At 43.9% G+C, this 25,370-nt stretch overlaps 1 protein-coding gene across 4 annotated transcripts in view; it reads right to left on the bottom strand.

Annotated features, from left to right (window-relative positions):
• The window catches only part of TJP2 (tight junction protein 2), an 87,384-nt gene that overhangs the window by 41,726 nt on the left and 20,288 nt on the right, over positions 1-25,370 (bottom strand). Inside the window, exon 1 of one of the 4 annotated variants that reach the window (XM_087822696.1) lies at positions 2,708-2,858. The exons of the other annotated variants lie outside the window; for them this stretch is intronic. Coding sequence (XP_087678822.1) covers positions 2,708-2,843 — 136 coding nt within the window. The 5' untranslated portion in view covers positions 2,844-2,858. Of the gene's footprint in view, positions 1-2,707; positions 2,859-25,370 lie in introns of those variants that run through there. 4 annotated transcript variants of the gene reach the window in all.

The following is a 25,370-nucleotide window of genomic DNA, read 5'->3' as shown; positions in this document are numbered from 1 at the left end:
CCAACTCAATACGGATCTCATCAAACTGTTCAGGGTCTTCTTCCTACTCAGGGTTAAGAAACTGTGGCATAAGCCATTAACTACTTAAAGATAGTATTGAAAGAATAGATGTTCTGTTAAGCTAAGTGATAAATTTAAAATCTTAACTTAAAGGTAAGGAAATTGGAAAAAAATAAATTTTAATACCTCCTTTGAGCAATAAAAATATACAATAACTATGTGTATTTAGTCCACACAGCAGTGACCTTTTGCAAAGGTCTCAGAGGAAACCCTTCATTCATCGAGGTCCTTTATTCATTCATTCCCTCACTCGTTCATGTATTCATTCGTTCATTCAAAAATATTTATTAACACCCACTACGTGCCAAACATGTGGCTCATGGAACTTGGGATACGTTGGTGAGTAAAACAGCCAAAGCCCATGTGGAGCTTACTAACCAAGGTGTGCCCTAAAAGCAAATCCCTGAGTGTCTTCCCCACCTCTTCTATACACAGTATTATCTTTTCAGAAACACATAGCACCCTACATAATCACACATATTCCTCACACATATTCCTCAAAACACCAGCTCCACATGCATCCCTGGGGGCAGGCTGCCAGTGTGCAGCAGCTTAGCTGAGAGCTGAGCTCATGCCTTTCAAATCGAATCCCTGGGCTTGAGTCCCACCCACCCTGTGCAGGGCTGTGCATGGATCAGAGAATCTCTATCAATATTCAGAATATTTGCATGAATGCCAACGGGCGGCTGTTTACATGCAGGGTCATAGGAAGAGTACACATGTGTCAGAGATAAAGATATTCCATATTCCACGACACAGTGACTCCTCTCCTGGCCCGGGAGAAATGTGTGAATATGTGCGTAAGGACACACAAGAGAGTATTCATAAGAGCAATGTCCTCAATAGCCAGCACCTAAAAACAAGCCAAATATCAATCAAGAGCAGGTTGGGCAAAAAAGGATCGTGATATATTATTAAAATGCAATACTATACAGAAACAAAAACAAACCAGAGCCACACACACACCACCACAACACATGCATCTCAAACATACCGCTGAGTGAAAAACATCCTAGCAGCTTTGTAGAGCATGAGATCATTTTCATAGAGTTCAAAACGCAAACCATGTTTCCCAACAACATGACTATGCCTAACACTGCTGTACTGTACATGTAGGAGTTTGGTTAAGACTGTAAGTTTTAGGTTATGCCGTTTTTATTACAATGGGGGGGAAAAAGCCAAAGAAACTGATCTTTTGTTTCGGGATGTCTGTGCGTATGTATGTGTGCAGGGTAGAACTTAACAAAGAAAAAGGGAATGACAAACACAAAAGTCAGGATGAAACGGCCAGTGATGAGGCACAGCAAGGTAAGGAAGGGCACAGAGCTCTCCGTCCGTCTCGGGGAGGGTCCACGGGGATATGTGATGGGCGCGTGGGGGTCTGTTTTATAATTATGCGTTATGATTTAGATATACAATTCTTTCCTGGGTACCAAGTATCTCATAAGTTAAAAAATGGGGGCGTGCATGAGTTAACATCACAGGCTACCTGATTCCTGGCCGAGGACCTTCTACGAATGAAGCACAGATCTTGCAAAGTGAAAGGGCAGAAGAAAGTATGATCATTTCCACCGGAGGCAGGCAAGGCGGGAGACGGCAGCAGTAACTTGGGAGGTACACAGGAGGCAGGGAAGGGAAGGGAAGGGAAGGCAGAGAGTGAGGTTAGCTCGGGGGGGCAGCAGGGTGAGAGGACCCCAAGCCTCCTTTTCACCCCCGAGCCAACAGTCCGGGCGCCCGAAGGACCCACCACGGGCTTTTCCCCACTTGTTTCTCATCACTCTCACTTGTCACACATGCAGTAACAACAGCCCCTCCGTGTCAGAACGAGTCGTTCCTACAGGACACGGAAAGTTAGAGCTGGTTGTTCTACCATAAATAAAAAAGCTTTGCGTTAACTGTACGGTATTTGCGTGAAAAATGAAGAGAAAGAAACAAAGACAGATCGTTATTTCATTTGTCTTTTAAAAATATCCTCGAGTTGCTATAAAGTTTCTTTCCTTTGAGAAACCTTGGCCACGCCAGTAAAAATCCTGTATTTTATATAAAGAACATGGAAACATGTTCAAAATTAACCAGAAGGCAGATATCAAAAGTCTTCAGTGCCCTGTGTCCCCCTCAACAGGCTCTTTGTCCACAAACTGCTGCTCCCCAGTGATGGAGGCCAAAGCTCAAGGTAAAGATGAATTAAAATCGGCCCATAAGGGTCACGTGTGATAAAAACCCCAAGCCACAAAAGGAAACAGTCCTACACGTCAAGCACTACATTTGTCCGAACTACACAAAAAGGACACGAGAAAAACATCTTCCCTGTAACTTAGAAGCCCAAACACAGAATAAGAATATAGGTTTCTGCAGTATAAGGGAGCAAAAAGTTCTACCTGAAAGCAAGAAATTCCCAAACGCAAACATTTTACACGAGGCAGTCTTCCTGAGTTTTCCCCAGGAAGCAACACGGGCTTCCACAGTTCCGACACCTGGAAAACAGCAGCCTTTGATTCATAAATCCCGGGAGCGGCCGTCAGTTTCGCCTAAGTCCGCTAAAAATAATAAAAAGCCCACTGACTATCATCTGCATCTCACAATTTGTTACTGAAAGCTGCCAGAAGCACAAATAAACCCCAGGAGAAAGGAGTCCCTGTGGGAGGAATTTTGCTGCCCCCCCCCCCAAAGTTGGGAAAGAAAAGGGGGCGAGAACTTGCAGAGAGACTCACATGGCCTTTCAACAGTCCCAACTTTTTCCTGGCCTGGATCCACATCTTCTGCAGGACCTGAACAGCCTTCATGGCCTTTGGGGAGTAACCAGCCAGGCCACTGCCTACAGCCCAGGCTGCTCGCCCATTGCCACCACTGCACATGGTTACATAAGGCTGATACAATAGCGGCCCACATTCCCAGCAAATCCTGTGTCATCTTGCACAGTGACATCCACAGAGCAGGGATACCAAACGCTCTGAAAAGCACCACTTGGGGGGGGGGGGAGCAGTCTGGTGGGGTTGCAGCCCTTTCATGGCTTTCTGTTCCTCCCTCTCTCATCAAGGGAACTAGAGAATCAGAGTAAATATTCCTTTGAGACATACAAAATGATTCTATATCTAAGTAGAAATTCAGTAAGTAGGGCACTTGGGAGCAATACTATAGGAAGGAATATCTATAGAAGAATTTATTTATATTGACCCTCCTATACACACACACACACACACACACACACACACACACACACAGTGTAAGCTGGCTGGAAGCTGGTAACATTTCAGGTAAACTGAAATGCTAATGTTACATAGAAATCAAAAGGCATGAAGATGTTTCACAGCGTTCCCCAGAGGAAGATAAGACTTGGGGAGTTGGTGCAACTCAGAGCGAGTCAGGGACAGAGTGCTCACTCAGCCGTTTTCTCTACTCTCCAACCTTTCTGTAAATTTGGCAGATAAAAGAAAAACAAAGGGCCTCCTATCTGTTTCTTTCTCTGTCTTTACCACTTAGGGGGAGGGGAGATTAAGTGTTGGAAAGCACATTTTAGGTCTCTGAACACTGAGAAAAGATTCTCAGGGACTCCTGGGATTTGAGGACCGGGTGTGGGATTTTGCAAGCATGGTCTCCGGAAACTGGTGATCATTCTCGCTACTCAGTGTATGTTACACCAATGCATCAGACGGAGCAGTTTGCAAGTGAGAGGTGTACCATCCAGTTTTTGAGGTAGAGATGTGTAATAAATTTTGGACCATGAGCTGGAGACCATGTAGGAAGTAACCTGAAACGGAGACAAAAAATGTGAGTTTAAAGGCAGAAGACCTGGGGTGCAATCTCTGTTCTGTCACTTAGCTGTGGCCTTGGATGGATTTCTGCTGCCTTCTTTATAAAATGGGGATCATACCACCTACAGCTCAGAGGGCCAGTGGCTGCGTGAGACAAGGCAACCTCTACCAAGTGTGTGTGCTGAATCACTAATACTACATAGGCACGCAGAACGTTCTGTCCAAGAATAAGTTCTTCGTAAGTGTTGGGTCGGCAAAGCAGGATGGGAAGTGAATGAAAGTCTGTTTCAAATCTTACACTGAAGAGGGCAGAGAGTACAAAGGAACCCTACTGAAGGAGGACCCCTGGAAGCTCAGGGTGCCCAGGACTCAACCCCAGCAGTGTAGACGTAGGCAGGCTCCCTGCGCGCCAGGCTCAGCCCAGGGCCCCTAAGCTCACTGAGCCTGGTGCAGAGAAGCCAGGTGGGCGAAAGGAGGGGTTGCTTAAGACAGCTCACTCCCACACTCTGACAGTCCTTAGGAAATCACTGGAGCTTCTCTGGTAAGGAAATACATACATTTTCCCTAAAATTTATGCACACTGTCCAGAAGTCAAAGGCATCCTACAATTTAAGAATTCCAGGTTTCCAGAAGTCAGTTTCTTCCCATACTAATTCTTTTTATTTTAATTGTACTAAAAAACAACAACACACAACATAAAATCATAACCATTCCTCAGCATGCAGCTCAGCAGCATGAGGTCCATTATTGTTACGCAATCTCCAGGACTCTTTCCTCTTGCAAAACTCAAACTCTGCACCCATTAAATGACTCCCTACTTCCCCCTCCTGGAAGCCCCACGCAACCATCATTCTATTTCTCTTTCTATGAATGTGACTTCTCTGGATACCTCACAGAAGTGGAATCATAAAGTATTGGTCTTTTTGTGTCCGGCTTATTTCACTCAGCGTAATGTCTTCAAGGTTCATCCTTGTAGAATGTGTCAGAATTTCCTTCCTTTCTGAGGCTGAATAATATTCCATTGTATGTAGAGACCACATTTTGTTTATCCATTCATCTGCCGATGGATGCTTGGGTCACCCTTCACCTCTTGACCACTGTGAAGAACGCTGCTACAAACAGGGGCGTGCACATACGCTATCACTGATTCTTGAGTCACTCAACAACTGTTTACCAAGTGCAACGTGCCAAGCTCTAAGGATCAAATGGAGGTCAGTATGCGTAGAGCACTCCCAGGAAGCTTGGAGAGAGCCAGCATCTGATCTAGTCAGAGTGCCTGGGGAGCGCAGGGTGTTCACCATGAGCAAAGGGCACCGAGATGAGATCTGAACAATGAATTCAACTGAGAGAGAGAGATAAACAGATATGGTGTTCAGGGCCTAAAGAACAGCACAGGGCAAAGACCCTGAAAAAGGCAAGGTGGGGAGGGCCAGAGAGAATGGCCACAGAAGCCCCTGTTCTGACTAGCAGTTGTTCAGGGCGACATGTTGCGGTGGACAGCTCAAAAATTTAGGGGTTTATTTCTCAAGGCTTCCTAACATCCATATTCACATATTCAAGAAACATGACTGAGCAGCCATTCCCCGGCCCTGTGGATTGAAAGACAAAGGACACTAGTTCCTACCCTAAGGCAGTCACAGTCCAGTGGGGAAGTGGGACACGCAGGCCATAATCACAACTCTGCAACGACAGCCGCGGACAAATAAATATACAAAACTGGTTCATTCAACAAACATCCCCAGAACACCTGGGTGTGGTCAGACCCTGTTCTAGATGCTGGGGGATACAAGTCCAAATCCTTCCCTCACAGGGAGGGTTTTAAGGGAGGAAACAGACAATAAACAAGTAAACACATATTATAATCTCAGGTAGCAGTAAGTGCCACGGGATGCGACACTGGAAAGAACTAATCATAAGAAAATCTGGACAGATCTCCAGGGAGAGGGAACAACAGATGCAAGGGCCCGAGAGGAGAAACAAGGTTATTATGTTCATGAAAGAAAAAGGGCCATGTGGGGCTGGAGTAAGGTGGGTGATGGGGTAAACAGCAAGTATAGAAACAGTGAAATTATTCACTGGGGATGGCCGGTCGGGGTGAAGGGAGTTGTGCACCAACGACAGCGAAGGCCACCCTCTCTCCCACAGAGGGTTCTACAAGAGCTCCGTGCTGGAGGATGACTGACTGTTGGGCGGGTGGACCTTCTAGGAAGAGGGAACAGCACGGTCATAGCCAGGAGCGATGACCTACAAGGTGTACTCAAGACACTGCACGTACTCAGGGTGACCGGGCAGTAAACTGCTAAATAACACCCACGGGGTTCTACGTTCCCAGCATGAACGAACATGTCAAAATAGCTTAATCTACAGCTTGGAAGTCTTGACACGCACCCGCCCAGGAACAGGAGACGTGAGGGTTATGAGAACTGCAAAGAAAGGAAGTCCTTAACACTCAGCAAAACACCATACCAAGGACTGTAAACAGTTTTTCACTGGATGCCCACAACCCTGTGAGTGAGCTACCACTAGCCAAAATCTGAAACACTGGCAAGGGCTGGTGAGGGTGTGGAGCAAAAGGAGCTCTCATTCATTGCTGGTGGGAATGTAAAATGGTCTGGCCGCTTTGGAAAACAGTTTGGCAGGATCTTACAAAACTAAACATACTCTTACCATAGGACCCAGCCACTGTGCTCCTTGGTACTTACCCAAAGGAACTGAACACCTATGTCCACACAAAAACCTGCACACGGACGTTTAGAGCAGGCTTTACTCAGAATTGCCAAAACGTGGAAGCAATGAGATGCCCTTCGGTCAGTGGATGGGTAAGCTGTGGTACATTTCGACACTGGAACATTATTCAGGGCTAAAAAGAAGTGAGCTACCAAGCCATGAAAACACATGGGGGAGCCTGAAATACACATGACTAAGTGAAAGGAGCCAATGTGAACAAGCTAAACGCTGTATCACCCCAACTACATAACACTCTGGAAAAGGCGAAACTAGGGAGACAATAAAAAGATCAGTGGTTGCCAGGGGTTAGCAGGGAGAGGTAAACAGGCAGGGCACAGAAGGTTTTTCGGGCAGTGAGAATACTCTATATGATACCATAATGATGGGATACGTGTCATTACACATTTGTCCAAATCCATATACAAGACCAAGAGTAAACTGTACGGTAAACTATGGACTTTGGGTGATAATGACATGTCAATGGAAGTTCACCAACTGTAATAAATGTACCGCTCTGCTGTGCGATGCTGACCATGGGGGAGGCTGTGCATGGGTCTGGAAGGGGGTACATGGGAAATCTCTGTGCTCTCCCCTCAATTTTGCTGCAAACCTTAAACTGCTCTAGAAAAATAAAGTCTTAATTTAAAATACACACACATACAGCCCAGCCGGTGTGGCTCAGTGGTTGAGTGTCAACCTATGAACCAGGAGGTTAGGGTTCGATTCCTGGTGAGGGGTCAATCCCTAGTGGGAGGTGTGCAGGAGGCAGCCGATCAATGACTCTCTCTCATCATTGCTTCTTCTCTCTCTCCCTTCCTCTCTCTGAAATCAATAAAAACATATTTTAAAAAATAAAAAAAATAAAATACATACACACATATGTATAGGATACATCATATATGTGTGTGTGTGTGTGTGTGTGTGTGTGTATCCTGAGATAATAAGGAACTTGCACATGTCCCCATAGCCACTAGGTGGCTAGTCACAATCCAAATCCAGGCAGACCTGCATGAGTCCAATTTTAACAAGCTATGAGGCAAAGAAACATCAGCTGATAATTACATTATATTTAAGACCTCTATGTTCACAGTTCTGGTACACTAAACAATAAGGTATAATTATCATTTAAACAGACCTTTCTTATTTGTAATTACAAAGAAGCCATTAATAAGCCAAAAAGGAAGGTGCTAATTTGGCAACACAGGCACAGCCCTGTCTACTCTATGATTTTCAACCTGACTAAGCCTATATAACACTAAAACACAGCTTCACTTTAAAAAACAAACATACAAACCACCACCCCATGACAGGCACCAAGATAAAGAAAATTATAAACTGTCAAAACGCAGGTTAGAAAACTAATGATTAGAGTGCTCAGGTACATCCTGCCAGGAGGGCTGGCCCTGTATGCAGCACACAAGGTAAACGGTCCCTCCCAGACCCAAGGCACCTTCAGAAGGCTCTCAGAGAAAAGAGTGACCAATGCTTCTGCCATATATCACTGTGCCTGGTTCATCCCCCAAGAGCCAGTAAGCCTACATACAACATCCTGAGCCTCAAAGACATGCCTTTTCCATTAGAATTGGGGAATAAATGCAGGAACTTAAAGACCCTCACCTTTAGAAACTGTATTGCCAACATCTGGGAGCTTGTTAGAAAAGCACAATTTCAAGTTAAGTTCTACTTGGAATATGCATTTTCTGCCCGGCCAGGGTGGCTCAGTGGCTAAGCTTGGTTGAACATCAACCCATGAACCAGGAGGTCAGGGTTCAATTCCCAGTGAGGGCACATGCCCGGGTTGTGGGCTCAATCTCTGGTAGGGGGTGTGCAGGAGGCAGCCGATCAATGACTCTCTCTCATCATTGATGTTTCTATCTTCCTCTCCCTCTCCCTTACTCTCTCTGAAATCAATAAAAAAATTAAAAAAATAAAAATGCATTTTCCAAGAGCCCCCTGGAATTAATATGCACATTTAAGTTGGAGAAGCAGGGGTCCAGCAGCTCTGCCACAGATCTCTGTGCCGTGATGACAACGCTCTACAGCTGTGCTGTCCAATATGTTGGCCACATGTGGCTACTGGGCACTTGAAATGTAGCTACTGCAACTAAGGAACTGAAAGTTTAAGTTAAATTAAACTTGTAAACAGCCACATTTAGTAAATAACTTATTAACCATATCCCTAGCAATTTTTTAAACAGTTTCCAATTTTTTGCTACTAAAAGTAATACTAAGGCAAATGTTGTGCATGTGGTGCCCGCCCCCCTTATTTTGTAGTCTTTGTGGATTAAACAAATTAGCCCCATTACTTTAAAAAAGTTCTAGCAATAAACAGTTCTGCATCAAGATGAGTCATGTGCCTTGTTTTTCAAATGCCATTTTGAGAAGACAAAAAGAAATACTACTTATTTACAGAAACAGTATTTGTTTTCATACTTCAGGGATTATTATGGTGATTTTTTTTTTTTTTTTTTTTTTTTAAATCCTCACGTGAGGATTTTTTTTCCATCGCTTTTTGGAGAGAGTGGAAGGGAGGGAGGGAAGGAAGGAGGGAGGGGGAGAGAAAGAGAGGGGGAGAGGGAAAGAGAGAGAGAAACATCGCTGTGAGAGAGACACAGATTGGTTGCCTCCTGCACACACACAACCAGAGCCAGGAATCGAGCCTGCAACCGAGGTACGCGTGTCCTTGGCCGGAATCGAACCCAGGACCCTTCCGTCTGTGGGCAGACGCTCTAATCACTGAGCAAAACCAGCCAGGGCCATTACGGTAAAATTTTTTTTTAATTTTTCTGGCAATAAAAAGAAAAGATTGTGAGGGTGGTGGTGGTTAAGGTTGTGAATTCTTTGTGTAGCATGTTGATGAAACTGAGCAGATGACACTTTGAAAACACTAATTTAACCGGCTCTCAGTACGAGACACACAAATTCTATATTAAACCATTAACCTATGGATAAGATTAAAGAGTTCACAATCTATGGCTTCAACTGCGTAAGTATTTGTTACATATTTAAAATATCATAAACTTGATCATTTAATGTGTTCTTGCATGGTGCATTTAGCACAATGAGTGTCCACTACATCTCAAGGAAATTAAGGGAGAAAAACAAAGAACTCTCAGTGGTACTAGAACACACCCCATTAAAAGGGGGGGCAGTAAAGACCAGAGACAGGAAGGGGAAAGGCGAGAACTTCCTGCATCCATCTCCCACCCAGATGACCTGTGGGAGCCCAAGCCAAGCTATTAAAAATAATAAAAATGCAAATCAACAAGCCTAACTAATGACTTGGACTTAATAAAACAGAGTAGATGAAACTGAAGCAAGTTACATGAAAACAGGCTTCTAATTTTTTTTTCTCCTGACAAAATTTAAAGGAAAAAAAGTTCAGATGTTTGAAACAGCCTTGTTTCCAAATTGGGGGGGGGGGGGGGGGGGGCGCACACCTCATTCTTAGATCTAGTATCTTGTTTACCATTATTATATAAACTGAGTTAAACTAACGGGCCATAAAACAATGTGTAGGACACACCCTTCTCTCAACTCCTCATTGTTTTCCTTTGTTGGTAACATGGGAAATTTCAGACATGGGGCAACTTCTTTTTTAAATTCTAAATTAAACAATGTTGAGCTCATCTCAGAAAATCCATTTCTTCCTAGTAACAGAAACTGCTGGGCAGAAAGTGCATGCAATCTTAAAGCATAAAAAGGTACCCAGCATTTCCTTTTTGTTGCATTTGTAATTATCAGGAAATCGGCAAAGACCATTGCACAGTAAACAGGCGTGATCCACTAGGTGGTGCAATAATGCAGAAATAAAAAGGGAGAGACTGCTGTTTCCCTTCAAGTTTCAAACGTCACTTAGAGGAAATTAGAAACGGACTTTATCACAACAAAATCCCGCCATTATAGCTTTTATAAGAGGCCAAGTGAATCTGCAAATACCGAAAGGGGGCGTGATGACTAAAAGGGAAAACTTATACTTTCAGTTGTCGTTCATTAACATTAAATGAAAACACAAAAGCATTTTACAACCAATCAACACCCTACAGTGTTTCTGACCCTGTTCTGGGCACTATGGGATATTCAAAGGAATTTAAATCATCTAGAAAGTAAAAGACAGCACTTTGGAACTGTTGATCGCTGGACCTCACTATAGGTATGGAAGAGCACAATTTTCCAGGTAAAAGAGTTACAGGAGTTAAAGTTTCACCCAGAAAGTGGAATCCACCCATCAGTTCACTCGATAAACATGTACCAAGCACCCCTTCCATGCCTGGCTTTGTACCGAGCGCTGGAGATTAAACAGTGAGAATTAATAAGCGTGGCCCTGCTTTCACATGCTGAGGGCCAGGCGTGGATCAGGGAGCCAGCCAGCAACTGTAGGAAAAATAATCATGAAGGGAAAACACAGAAAGGTGTGGAACAGGGGGAAGTGATCAGGGAAGGCTTTCCAAACTCTTAGTGACTCTGTGGATGGAGGGAATGCTGCCCACGGAGCTGGGCACAGACGGGGGAAGCCTGGGTCTCAGGAAGGTCTCAGCCTCATCGACAATGTCTGAGGAAGGACAAGTGGATTTGTATTCTTACCTGAGTCCAAATTCTGCATTTTACTAGGAAGCAGAGAAGAAACGTAAGCCTAAGTGGGCAGCCCCAGCAGGACACAGGAGCTGGGATGAAGAAAGGGAGACCTGGCGCTGGGTTCCACAGGCTGTGATGGCCTTCCCAGGGCAGCTGAGGCAGGCGGGCAGCCGAGGGTTTGAGCACCAGTCAAGATCCCCTTTTATTGTGAGGAAAGGCTAAAGAACTATCATTTCTAAGTCAGGTTCCAGAGACACCTTTGCAGTACATTAGCTAAGGGTGGCCAGGTAACCCGCGTTAGGGCATGGAACAGGAATGATTGCTAGGCGTTCTGAGAAATGGACGCATACACCACAATAAGTCAAAGGACAAAGGGAACAAACTGCACTATCAAGAGTATCCATCCAGCCCGGCCAGTGGAGCATCAACCCATGAATCTGGAGGTCAAGGTTCGATTCCCAGTCAGGGCACACACCCAGGTTGCAGGCTAGATCCCCAGTAGGGGGCGTGCAGGAGGCAGCCAATCAATGATTCTCTCTCATCACTGATGTTTCTATCTCTCTCTCCGTCTCCCTTCCTCTCTCTGAAATCAATAAAAACATTAATTTTTTTTTAAAGTGTCCACCCAAGGAGGAGCCATAGCAACAACCAAAACCTGTCATTTGAAAGAAAATTCAGGTAAGGATTTCTACTGCATTTGCCAAGAAGACTCAGGTCAGGCTTTTGCTTCCCTTGTGGGTTGCGGAGTGAGGGGAGGGGGGTGGGGGGTAGACAATATCACAGCACACTAAGCTTTCTCCAACGGTTCTAGTAGTCAGTGGTTTGAGTCCCAGGTTTGTCACTAACCAGCTATATGACCCCTAAGTTCCCTGAGCATCTCGGGTGTTAATATGCATCTCAAAGAATGGAGCAAGAATTTTATGCGGAAGTTTCTATAAACAGTAAAGTACCACACAAATGAGAGGTATTTCCTATATTAAATGAGCTGGTTTTAAAAAAGTTTTATAAAAGGTATTTCCTGTATAAAATGAGCTGGTTTATAAAAAATGAGCTGGTTTATTAAATGAGCTCTAAAAAAGGGCAATGCGGCATTAAGTTCAATAAAAGATCTTAAAAATGGATTGCATCCAGTCATTCAATATTTAATTATCTACTGTGTACCAGGCTTGGAAAGCAAAGGCCTATGGACATAGAACACAGTCCCCACCCTCCAGGATGCTGGTTTTCAGGATGCAGAAAGGCTTGGGATAGTAGAGAGGACAATGACAATTAATGTGCGCTAAGCTAGGGTACCAGTCACCGAGAACGTCTATTAACCCAAAGCCTTTCCAAATCCCTGGAGCTGGAGGAACATCATTAGTTCTTCTGAGCTACATTCCTTCGGGACTTTGAACCCATGATGGCAGTTTATAACTTTGAAGTTTTCTCTGACAGGAAACAATGAATGGTTTGGAATTAAAATAGTTAACAACGCAAAACACAACAAACAGCATCCCTCCCCAAGGTGGAATCCCGAGAAATAAGGGCATCCAAAACCTAGACAGAAATGCTTTACATTCGAGAGGCACTTCAGTTTATGCCCTTTCTCCATCCAAAAAACAAAATGCACTTTGACATATACTTCCTCCACGTTTTCTCGTATTGATGTTGCTGCTTCACCTGGAAGAAGGCTACACTCAGCACTTCCCAACCGGCCCGTTACCAGTCACCTGCCGCAACTGAAGCCAGAAACAAACCAGCCCTTGGGCACTCACACCCACCCCCTCCTCTCTTTCGCTTGCCCACAGCCAAGAGGGACCTCGGACAAGAGCATCCTCGTGAAGCCAGGATCTTTCACAGGTCCGCATCCCAACATAACCGCTCCAAGAAGGCAAAAGAACATGCGAGAAACTCTGGGAGCTCTGAACCAGGGGCCGCAAACATTTTCTTAAAGAGCCACGTGGTTGATATGTCTTAGCATTATATAGATACTTGTGTAACCATTTAAGATGTAACCATTTTAAAACATAAGAACAATTCTTAGCTAGTGGGCAGAAAAACAAACAAGCAAACAAACTAATAAACGAACCAAACAGGCAGCTGGCTATAGTTTGCCAGTCCCTAGTTTCAATTTACGCAAAATTTAATGACAGATGACTGACTGCCCAGGTGTCTGTTCACCAAGACACAGTCTTTGCCTGCAAGGTGCTCACACAGGTACCAAGGGAGATGCACACACTTTTTAATTTTTGCTTTCCTTCCTCGGTTTTCATTTCTATCTTCAACAAGCCCTAGGACTGGCCTTAGCATCCAGTCACTATTGGGGGATAATCCTATTTTGTTTGCCTGTTTATTTCTTTTTCTTTTTAAATTAATAACATGTAAGTTCTCGGTGGGTACATAATCCAAAAGTTAGATCAATTCAAAGTGAACTACACTTGGTTTTGGTAGCAATGGAACTTCCCTGGTTATACTTTACCTAATCTAAAATCTGAACTTGTTCACGATTTCCAATAACATTCTGAGGGGGAAGCTGGCCTGAGATCAAAATCTTGCTTCAGATTTTCCTCAAAGTAGAAAATTAACTACATGTGTGAATATTATCAACACATGTATTGGGCAAGACTCTGTGCAAAGAAGTGTGGACAGAGAGAAGTGAAACCCTTGGCTCCTGATGTCAAGCGGGGATGCTGTCTGGATACCTTACAGAAAGACCGTGAGGATGTGGCGCCCACGACCCAAGGCAAACACTGCTTTAGAAAAAACTTTTCCACTACCCACCATGAAGTCTGAGTCAGAATCTGATCAAAATTATATATCCTGCATTTGTCATGGCTGAGCATACAACCGAGAATCAACATTTCATAGAGGGTCAGCCTTACTGGACTGCCCATGGAGGCGCATCTAACTCATCGATTCTGGGTCCCGGGGGAAGAAAGCCATGCGGTGAGGCGGCGAGGAAGAGACGAAGCACTCACAATAGGATTCTAGGGAGGAATAGGAAAGAAAGTCTAGAGATTTCCTAGCTCTTTCTACTCCTTGGGCTACTTGCTCTGGTTTTCATTGTCCTCCTATCCCATCCATCCAAAGGCAAACACCTGGCATCCCATAATGGCCTGCTCCATCACCAAAATGTTCTGGCTCCAAAATGACCCCTTTATTTTTATCCCCAGTCAAAATTCTCACTCTGTCAATGCATGTGGTGTCAGATACATAACAGAAGAATCTGACTGCTCTACGTTACACTAAAGTGTGAGTGTCTGATAGCCTAAATCTCTTGAAGGTATTTGATATTTTAAAAGATGTACTTCGACCCTCAGGAAACTTGTGATGGAATTCCGACGTTTAACAGACAAGTTCCCAAACACAGCACATCTAAGACGCTCTTTCTAATTCCCCAACCCACGTGCTTTGTTTTTTGGGGGGAGGGTTGGTGGAATAATACAGTCAATTTCTAACTAGTGACTGTGGACTTGAAGAAATTAGACTTTCACTTGACAAGACATATTCTTAATACTTCCATAATAAAATTGTGACTTTAGCTAGTTGTCTATGTAATCTACTTCCCCCTAAGGCTGTGCCTTACTCATCTTAAGAGTCTTTGGGGCCTCATAAAGTAGTGGACACACAAAGGTCACTGAAGGAGGAAAACACCCCTTAACAACATTGATACATTATTGTCACTCGTGATTTCTGGGCGGGGCGGAGGAGGGGAGATGGTCCTTGACACTTTCAATAATATTTTTTAAACTCCTAACGATCAACAGAGGGATGCTGTCTCTTTCTTCTCCCCCTATTTCTTTGACGATCTGATTCTGAAAAGCAGAGGCTGGTACAGTTGGAAGAACCTGCAGGTTTCAAATGAGTCAAACAGACCTTGGCTCAAATCCCCTCCCTGTCACACACGCTGTGTGACCTTGGGCAAGTTGCTTAACATTTCTGAGCCTCAGTTTCTTCCCCTATAAAATCCAGTTTTGATTGGGAGAATTTAGTGAGATCTGTACCAAGGGTCGAACAGGACATTAGCTGCGTGGCTCACTTCCTTCACCTCACTAGAGAAAAGTGAAATCTTAGGGCACAGAGCAAAACCAACTGCATCTGCCTATGTCTTGAGCTCCCTCATGAGCAGGTGTTTTACACAAACATCAGGATTCAGCTGGAGAGAGCCTGCCACTGACACACCCATAATATTTATAGAAAACAAGGACACAGCCAGGAGCTGTTTTACAAGCGCCACAAATGCATATTTTAGATGTGTCAGTCCAATAATACAAAGTTTTCAGGTTCCATAGTCTCCAAGGTGCCTGCAAAGTGCTTTCTTGGGAGGCAGGGAACCTAGGAAGAAAGGGGAGAGAATACACACCCCTGCTGCCCACATTTCAGTCCTTTGGGGTCCACCTCCTTTCTCTTCCTTCTTTACTGAGCAACTGTTCCATGCCTAAGAATGCAAAGAGCCTGAGCTGTCCTCAGGAACTCGCAACCAAGCTCTTCACGTGAAACGGAGCCCCCTCCCACACCGGGGAGAATCCAGGCCTCACTGAAAACACGCCGCTCTTCCGAAAGGACAGACACACACACTGAAGTTCACGCCTAATCGAGGACATTTTTGGGGAGTTCACAGTTTCCAAGCATTCGTTTTGATTGAATTCACTGTAATCAAAAAGCTGATATTGCTGGGCCAGCATCGCTCAGTCGTTGAGCGTGAACCCATGAACCAGGAAACAGAGGTTCGATTCCTGGTCAGCGCACATGCCCAGGTTGCAGGCTTGATCCCCGGTGGGGGGCGTGTAGGAGGCAGCCAATCAATGACTCTCTCATCATTGATGTTTCTCTCTCTCTCTCTCTCTCCCTCTCCCTTCCTCTCTCTGAAATCAATTTTTAAAATTTTTTAAATTAAAAAGATTTTTAAAAAGCTTATGTTGCTTTCCATGGAGATAATGGACCATCCATGTAGCAGAAGACACAGAGCTAGTCCACCCACGCTGGAACAAACGAGAGAGACCAAGAGACAAGAGAGCGCCCCAGTTTTTATGACACTTCAGTGCATAATAAATCATCATCCCAAATATAAAGTTGAAAGAACAAGTCTGGTGACTGGAATGATACGCTACTGCTGTTTTTTCAGGACAGTTCATTGCTGGGATAGAATCCAATCAGGTCAACATTTATATTTAAACATCCAATCACACTCGGCGACTCAGAACAATGCACTTGTTGGTTGGAGCTTACTACTAAGCCCAATGAGCTCTTCTCACCTCGGTGACATGTGCACTCTCCTCGGCTCCTCTTCTATTAATAGGCCCCAGATAGTCTCCGAGGCAGCGCATACTGGCTGCAAATATTTGTGTAATAAATAGCAAAAGCATCGCCAATGTGTCTTCCAGACAAAGCGAATCACAAGCACAATACTTAGAAATTCAGCAATGTCTGAACCAATTCTTATTTTTAACCCAGTTCTAGTTCCCCCGATTTCTTAGAGGAAAGGTCTAAGGAGGGTTTTATCTTTGGAATGTGGGTGACTAACCACTTCCCGAAGGTGCAGAGGTTTCCGGGACTCAGGAGGGTGATGGTGCCATTTCTGCTTTCTTCATTCCCTAACTTATGTGGAATTTCAGTTTGTGCCAGAATTTGACCTACGCTTTTTTAAAAAAAAATTAAAGGATATTATCAAATAGAAATAAAGGCAGTACTTCACAAAAACACAAAAAGCAGCACTACATGTCCCTTCTTCAGGCTCTAACACTACCAGCTGAAACACTGACAGACCAGACGTATATGTCTAAAACCAATCATTTTTGTCGAAGGAGTGAATTAGGTCAATGCCCTTAAGAAGCTCCCCTTCAGCTCTATTTTCCACTCTCCAAACAGTGAAGCCCTTTGTCCATTGTATTAGCCACTGTAAACTGTTTGGACATCCATTGTTAGCCCTGGCCGACTGGGTAAGTCCGGCGAAAAAGAGATAAAACGGGATTCTGTCAATATATTTCTAGCACATTCAAATTTAAGAAAGCTTTGCAAAAGAGCCAGCTCGCTCTAGCTGCTAAACCCGAGGCTAAAACGAAGATACTGATCATGCCTATCTTGAACCTTAGAATATTTCCTTTCCTTATCACTTTAAATTCCTCTGCAAGGAGCCTTCAGAAATAACACTATAGATATAAGCCTAAAATAACACATTAATCAATAAATCACTTGGCCAGTCTGTTTCTAGCTAACCACCTCCTCAAAGTAGTAACAGTAAGGTTCCTAAAAAAGTAAAATCGGTCAGTTATGGGAAAAATTGTTTGAATGAGAACAGATTCAGAGATGTTCTAAAGTAAAAAAAACTCGGTTCTTCCCACGTGTGCCATCGTCATAGGGAGGATTTTGCCAAAATTGATTCAAGATTTTTAAATGTCTCAAGAGCAATACATTACGGCTAATGTTTTATAACATAAGCTAGAAACACGACAGCCACTCTCGCCCAGTGTTTTCGTAGGCTAGAGCATGCTGTCAGCCTGAGAGCTGAAGCACAAAATAGGATAAAAAATCCAATCTCTTTCCATTTCACTTGTCAAAAGATAAAGACGGGGGGGGGGGGGGGGGGGGAGGAATATCCTCTTTAGCCCATCTATAAACTACATTTATATATGGCCTTTTATTTACTTTATTAAAAACTAACAAATCAGAATGACTTCAAAAAGAAAACACTCGTTCTATTTCATAAAGTTATACATCAAAGCAGCAAGTCTTAGAACTGAGTCACCTTTCAGTTTCTGCATTCATCTGTAGGCTCGCAAGTTATAATTTCCCAAGCATACACATACAGAAAAGTCTCTAGAAACACAGCGTAGTAGGTGAAGAAACAGAAACGGCGCCTCATGTGACAGGTAGGTCCTACGGTGGCGTCCACACTCCAGCAGACCACAGTGAAGTCAAAGGACTGATTCTGAACATGCCTTATAGAAAGCAGAGCCATCGTGGTCCTCTGGGGGTTTTGTGATAATGGTGATACTGATAAATTATAACCACCGCCATTCTGGTGGCCACTGCAACCCAGGAGGTGTCTGAGAACTCTGCAGCTATCTCCAAGCTCCCTGCGGTATCAGCCGCCTTGGATTGCAAAGGCTGAGAAGATAGAAAGGTATTTCGAAGGTCCTGACTCTGGGTGGCAGCAGCTCTCTAACTTCCTATGGGACAAATCTGAAAGCTAGTGGTGGGTTCCTGGCTTTCCATCCCTTCAGCATTTGCAATCTTCTGTAGGCACCAAATTCTCTCTATTAAATCTCTTTCTCCTTGAAATTGCTAGAAAGTTATGTTTTCTTCCTGAACCCTGACTAATAGGGTATGGAATGCCCATTTTACAGCTAAACAGGAGAAAAGTAAATTTCCTAAGGCCAAGGAAGTAATTGGTAAGACAAAAGAATTCAAACCCAGGCCTTTCTGACTTCCAAGTTACAGGATGAGCCCTGGCCCGTGTGGCTCAGTTGGTTGAGCGTGGTCCCTCGCTGCCTGATTCCTGGTCAGGGCACATGCCCAGATTGGGGGTTCAGTCCCCGGTCGGGATACTTGCGGGAGGCAGCAGATCAATGTTTCTCTCTCGCATCAATGTTTCTCTCTCTCCCTCTCCCTTCCTCTCTCTCTACAATCAATAAAAACATAAAAAAAAAAAAAAGTTACAGGATGAAGGTTAAACATATCCCCAAGCCACGACCCAGCAATTCTACTTCTAGGCATTCACACAGGAGAAATACGTAAGTCCACAAAACAAGATGTGCGTGACGTGCATAAGCAGCTTTATTCATAACAGGAAAAAACTGACGAAAACCCAATTATCTATCAATAAAAGAATGGCTAAACAAACTATGATAAATTCCTATCAGTGGAATACTACTCAGCAATAAAAAACTATGGAACCACGTAACAACACAATGAATCTCACAAAGGTCACGTTGAGCAAAAGAAGCCACACACAAAATCTTGATTTCACTCACACGGATCCTGTCAAGGTTCAGCACAACTATTGCCCAGTGAAAGGTCAGAGAGAGGCTCCCTTGCAGGCAGGGTGGTAACAGTCGGAAAAGTGGCAAGAGAGAGCCTTCTAGAGTGATAGAAAGTTCTATTTTTTGACCTAGGTGGTAACCACACAGGTGGAATGCATTCATGTATAAGCTCGTCCAGCTCTAGAACTAGATAGTGGTGGTAGTGGCTGCACAACATTATAAATGTATTAAATGCCACTGAACTGTAGACTATAATGTGGTTGATTTTATGTGACATGTATTTTATCACAATAAAAAAAAAAACACACCAAGCTCTCCACTTGAGAACTGTGCATTTTACTGTATGAAAATTATACTTCAACAAAACACCATAAAAATAATAATACAGAAAAAGCTTCAGGATGACTAAGCAGGCTTAGGAGGACAGACTCTGGATACCACTGTTTTTATGGGAAAATTTTTCTCAGTTTCAGACCAATTTTTTTAACCGCAGTTCTTCGGTAAACTGAGTCAAGCTTTCCTGGCTCTTCCTGCCTCTGGAGTAAAGGCATCTGCGAACTGTGTGCTTACGCAGTATCAGTACGACTAAATATTTCCCCCAGACCTCTGATTAAAATTCAAATTTAGGTTCTGCCACAAAGAAGGCCACTGATAATCAAGATGAACCCAGAGCCTCTTCATTTCAATGTGTCGCCACTTGCCTGTTTTTAGACTCTAACAATAACACCAGGAGGAAAAGCACAAATGTTTCCAGTTCCATTTCTGGAAAATTTCAATGGGTGTCTGAGATGCCACGAATCTCTCTCCCCTCTTAAAACTCACCCAGACACTAAACAGACCAGCCCAAGGTAGGCGAAGTGCTCTGCCTGAAGTCAGGCTGGAAAGCTCAGATGGGCCTGAAGCGATGCTGAAATTCGGGTGACAGGGAGGGATTTTACAGTAGTGAACAGGGAGGTCTTGCTAGAGGAACCAAACTGTAGGCTCATCTTCAGGGCATCTGTGAAGAACGCATCGGAAAGGGCTCCCCGCTGCCGGCCTGCCGTACCCCCACATTCATGCCACAGCCACGTGGTCCCTGGGGGAGAAGTCCACAGGGGAGAAGGGGGTGCTGGAGTCTCCCAGTATGCAGCTTTTACTGGGAAGGGTGGAGGGGAAGAGAAAGGAGAAAAGGATTCTCTTGAAGCTCAGCAAGATGGTTCTGGTTGCTGGCCTGGGCTGCAGAGTAAGGAACAGAATCCAGCACGCACTGTGCTGGTACATTATTTAGGCTGCAACTGAATAATAGATCTTCCCATCACTTCATGAGCTAAACAACTACAGCCACTCGGGTTCCCAGTTTGTCTCTGAGACAAATGCCCTTCGGAGAGAATCCACTGGATCTCTTTTTAAAAGAAAAAAAAAAAGAAACCGAAAAGTTGTTTAAGGGGCATGGAAGTACTTGATGACAAGAATCCATAGAAATTATTTAGAATGTTCTCTATGCTCTACACCCAAACACTCAAAACCCTCAGAAAGTTAAGCGCTGCAAAAAGACTTCAGAGACCACCAACTGTAACAAATCGCTTCCCTACGAAGAGACCGAGAAACAGAATTGCACGGGTTGGCTAAAGGCACCCAGCTAATTAGTGGCGGGGCTGGTATGCCACTACAGAAATGGTCTGTATGTAATTCCACACTTTTCCCCCTTGAAACTATCATCTACGCATTACAGAAATCCACGCTTCTACCTTCTCAATGCATCTTCAGTTCTTCCTAGTTTATGCAGCAAGCCCTCCCCCAGATCAAGTCGGTTCACGATGTGCTACTTAGTAATGCGCCTGGTGCCCTGTCTTCTGGGGTTACCAAGATGACTCAGACCAGGGAGGGGTTCCCAGCTGACAGGAAGTGACTGGAAGTGAGCGGCCCAGGAGGACGTGATAAGGGCTCTAATAAACACCAGCATGTGCACACTAACCAATCGCAGGCTCTCAAGAAGGCAGTTGATTCATCCTGAGGGGAGAAGGGCAGGGAGGAAAGGATTTCAGAAAATGAGCTCACCAGGAAAAGGACCGTTCTTTTCAAAATCAGAAATGGTTTGTTTTGCTGAATTAATTCCCTCAAATAAGTTCATTCTACTTTGCCAGCTATATTTGGTGACAGTCTCCCCAGGATGGGAAATGGACTGCTGGTTTCTTCCAGCAAGCATTCCCCTGCTCTGTCCACCCCGGGGAGGCGGGGGAGCACTGCTATATAAGGCATGAAAGACACCCCACAACCTAGACCAGGGAACACTTCCTTCCAGACTGTGAAAACAAATGGCTTTCAATGAATGAGAACATACAGCTACATTCAGAACTTTACTTTATCCTAGAAGCTACATGTCCCGGAAGAGTTCATTAATTCCTACTGATGACCAGAAAGCATTCTTTCCCCTGCTCACCTTCCACTCAAGTGACAAAATCTAAAGCACCAGCTGTGTTTTCTCACCTCTACCAAAGAGTAAACATACAACTGGCTTTTACTCATTACCTCCTCATTACAGCTTAATAACTGTTGCCTACCAACAACTATCCCAATAATTCTCTCCCACAGTGTATTATATACATTTCCTCCAAACACCCCGACTAACAATATTGTCACAGTCTATAAATATATAGCTACAGTATATATTTAGTCCCTTGCTTACCTAGGGTATCCAGCAGAGGAGGCACACTATAATTAACGTTTCGAAAGATGATGCCATTTTTTCTTTTTCGTATGGATGATTCAAGTCCACAATAGAAATACTAATTACCATATTAAATAATTCTAAATCCATGTTTACATATGTATATAGGTAGAGTTTAGTGGACATTTGTATTCAAGGACATGACATAAAATCTCTGCCATGATTAATGGTATAATTTGAAATGTTTTGGTCTATTGAGCTTCCTAAAACACAAACACGAATTTTATTCATGAGGATCTACCAGGAGTATGCTTTCTCCCCCGGTAGCCTTCCTGCAACCCCCACGCCCACCTCCACACACATACAGTGTTGGGAGAAAAAGAAACATAAATAGACATTACAATCCATGAATATTATAATTAGGCTAAATATTAGTCTGAAAGTTGAAATAAACATTAGTACCAAAATATATCTTGCTACGGTCTGCAACTTACAATGGTGTGTGAGTGATGAAAAGTTTCATTATGTTTTTAAGGTTAAGGACCTGATTTAACTTTACCCAGCAGAGGCACTAAACAAATATCTGTACTGATTTGAAATGACTAAAGTACAAGCTGCTAACGGAAGGCTTCGAATTTCTCAAAAACGGTGTGCATGAACAAACACAAGCATCAATCTTGGTGACTGAAAGAAACTATTTTCTATTCTGGTTTTGTTTATCCAGGTGAACTTCACATCACTCATTTTTCTAGGTCAAGGCAGGGCTCCTTCAGTCCTATCTCAAGACTTCTAATTCCTATGACAATCCTTGGTAGAGCCCACTTCACAGACCAACGGAAGCTGCACTGTTCAGCTCTCTCCCTTCTTGAGCACTGATGGAAGGCAAGCGAGATGCACTTGATAACAGAGTGATGACCTTCAGTGCTGCCTTTTTATTCTGTCCTGCCAGTGTCACACCAGCAAACCTTAAACACTGCACGGTGGCTTGTAGGAAGCAGAGAAAGGAATGAGAATTAGGCAAGACATTACACAGCTTCACGAGTCTGCAATAACAGTAAGAGCTCAGTGGACAAGAGCAAGATGCACACGCTAGGACATAAAGTCCGTGAAATTCAACGTGCCTGGCTTTTCTAGGCCATTCTGGGCCCAGCTTTCCTGAAGGTGATGCCAAGGATACCCAGCTCTCCAGAAACGTCACACTCGTATCTTACGCCGTATTTCCCCAGTCTGGGATTTAATGACCATCTTCACAATTTCTGACTTATTCTCCTACCACTCATCATGGTCATTTACTATTTTTCTTAAACTGAACTGTTTTGCCTAATACTTACTTTTGCCTCATTCTGAGTAACGTATTCATGAAATAAATGAGTGAGGTGGCTGGCTTTATATTTTTTAATTCTTGAAGTACAATATTCATGGACAGTCATTGAAAAACAGGGTATGTCCCTCTCTGCACCACCTGTAAGTCTGCCTGTATAGCATTTTGGAAAACACTGTTTGGGGGGCTGCAAAAGAAGCAGAGAAGATGCTTAATCAAACTCTTAGTTATCTTTTCAATATGCCAGCCCGTAGTCTCTCTCCTGAGCTCACAGGTTATCGAGGCTGACAAAGCTTTGGGTGCAATGGCCCACTGGATGATGCAGGCACTACCTGTTTTGAAACCGGTACCTTCATTGGAAGGTCACTGCAGGCCTGCTGGAGCTCTAGCAGCCAATCACCAAGTTTAGCAGCCAGTCATCAAGTTCTATTCTGAGAAGTCCATTTCCTAATCAAGTTCAGAAAGCGGGAGCATGCGCTTTCCAACTCAGAACTCCACCTCTTCTGCGATAATGTGGGCGGCATACAAGCTTCATCACCACTTTCCTAGGTAACCTTCAAACTGGGCTGAGCTATCATCAATACTGGATGTTGGGACTAAGTAGCTGATAACTTTTTTCCATTGTTATTACATGGCCCTTAAAAAATGCTTAATGGGAATATTACCTCAGGCCCTCATAAATTTGCTAGCTACACAGGCGTCTACTAACAAGGGTCATCAGAAAAATTTTTGTGGGGGTGAATTAGGTCCTAAATAGCTTTAGGAATGATTTCTTTTTTAACCTTAAGAAAGTTCACATAAAATTGAAGTTTTTAAGGCACAAATAGGTATTAAATCTGACCCGAGTCTTTGTTTCTGACCCTTACATACCCTTGAATTTAGGACCAAGAAACTCGCTCAGTAAAACACGTGAGATCCTAATTCTGCCCCACCCACCCAATTTTCCAGGGAAAATGCCTCTCAACACAAGGCCATTCTGGTTAGCAACTTTTGGCCCCCTGACGAATGCTTAGGGTCTAATGAATCAATGAGGCATTTTATAGGAATTCCTGTCAGCTCTCAACCTAGACAAGTAAATCTGGAGCCACAACTCCTTACTGGGATTTGTTTTAAAGCAAAAAAAAAAAAAAATTCCCTGATGGCTCACATTCTTGGTAGAAGTATGTTGAAAGTTTCAGCAGGGATTACTAAACCCTTCCTACCTCTTCACCCCACCCCAGGCACACCCACACTTCATGCCACTCCCAAACCAAATCTGCATGACTCTTTAAACTATAGTGTCAAGAATGTATGTGCCTCCTAAAAAGAAAACCTTCAGGGAGAAAACCTTGCAAACTCAAAAGGCACTGTAGGAATTTTATCAGCCCCCCCCCCTTGCATTCCCAGGCACTTCTGCAAAAGATAGATGGTTGGCCCACGACCTTTTGTCAATGTACGAAAAACTAGATCAAAAGTTAAACAACTGTAGGCAGAAGTCCTAGCAAATGGAATTCCCAGGGGGTGATGTAAAAATGCATTGGTCTTAAGCATATAAATGCCTCAAAAATAGTAATATTCCCTGGGTAGGGGGTAAGGCGGAGTATTTACTGGGAAACTGGTTAACTTCCGTGTAGGAAAAAAGTCATTAACACAACAGGGATTTCTGTGACTTGTTTTCCCCCTTAAAGTTCTCTTACTGGCATTCAAGACCTTTCAAGAGAGTGTGAGCAACTCTTTCTCTTTCCCCTGGACACCCACCTGGCACCTCCTATCTATACATCTATATCACACATCGCTTACCACCCCAGGAACCAGTACTTACATAGTTTCAGCTCTTTTTGGTTGGTATTATTAGTTACCATTTCCTTAGCAGCCACTACATGCCAGGCACCCCGCATTATTTCATTCAGTACCCCAGAAGGTGGGGCCCATTTTTTATGCTGGCCTAACAATGTAAGGTATCTGTTTAAATGCCACTCTGTCTTCCCTGCAGGAATCCCTGACGGGAGTGAGTACAGGACATCTGTACTGCACGCTCCCTCCCTCAGCCACAGGTATTCCAGCTGAGCGAGCTGCACAGTCTAATAAAACCCAGTCCTCAATTTTCAGGTCTAAAAGACTCTTTGAGGCAGAATTTGAGTATGGCTTATCCAGAAACCCCTCTCGGTGATGAGCACAGTAGGTGCCCATTAAGTTATTAGCTGCCAGGTCCTGGAAAAAAGTTGCGGGCTGTATTTCAGGGAAGAAAATTCCCCTTCATCAATCTCTGGCAGCCACTCTGGAAAAGCTCGAGAAATGCGTCAAGAGCCTCTGTTGCCTTAGTAAAGCACCCACCCCTCATCTTCCCC

Source organism: Miniopterus natalensis, chromosome 12 (genome assembly GCF_054644295.1).
Source record: "Miniopterus natalensis isolate mMinNat1 chromosome 12, mMinNat1.hap1, whole genome shotgun sequence".
In the NCBI taxonomy this organism is placed as follows: Eukaryota; Metazoa; Chordata; class Mammalia; order Chiroptera; family Miniopteridae; genus Miniopterus; species Miniopterus natalensis.
Note: the sequence above shows the minus strand (reverse complement) of the source record. Positions and strands in the feature narration are given on the sequence as shown.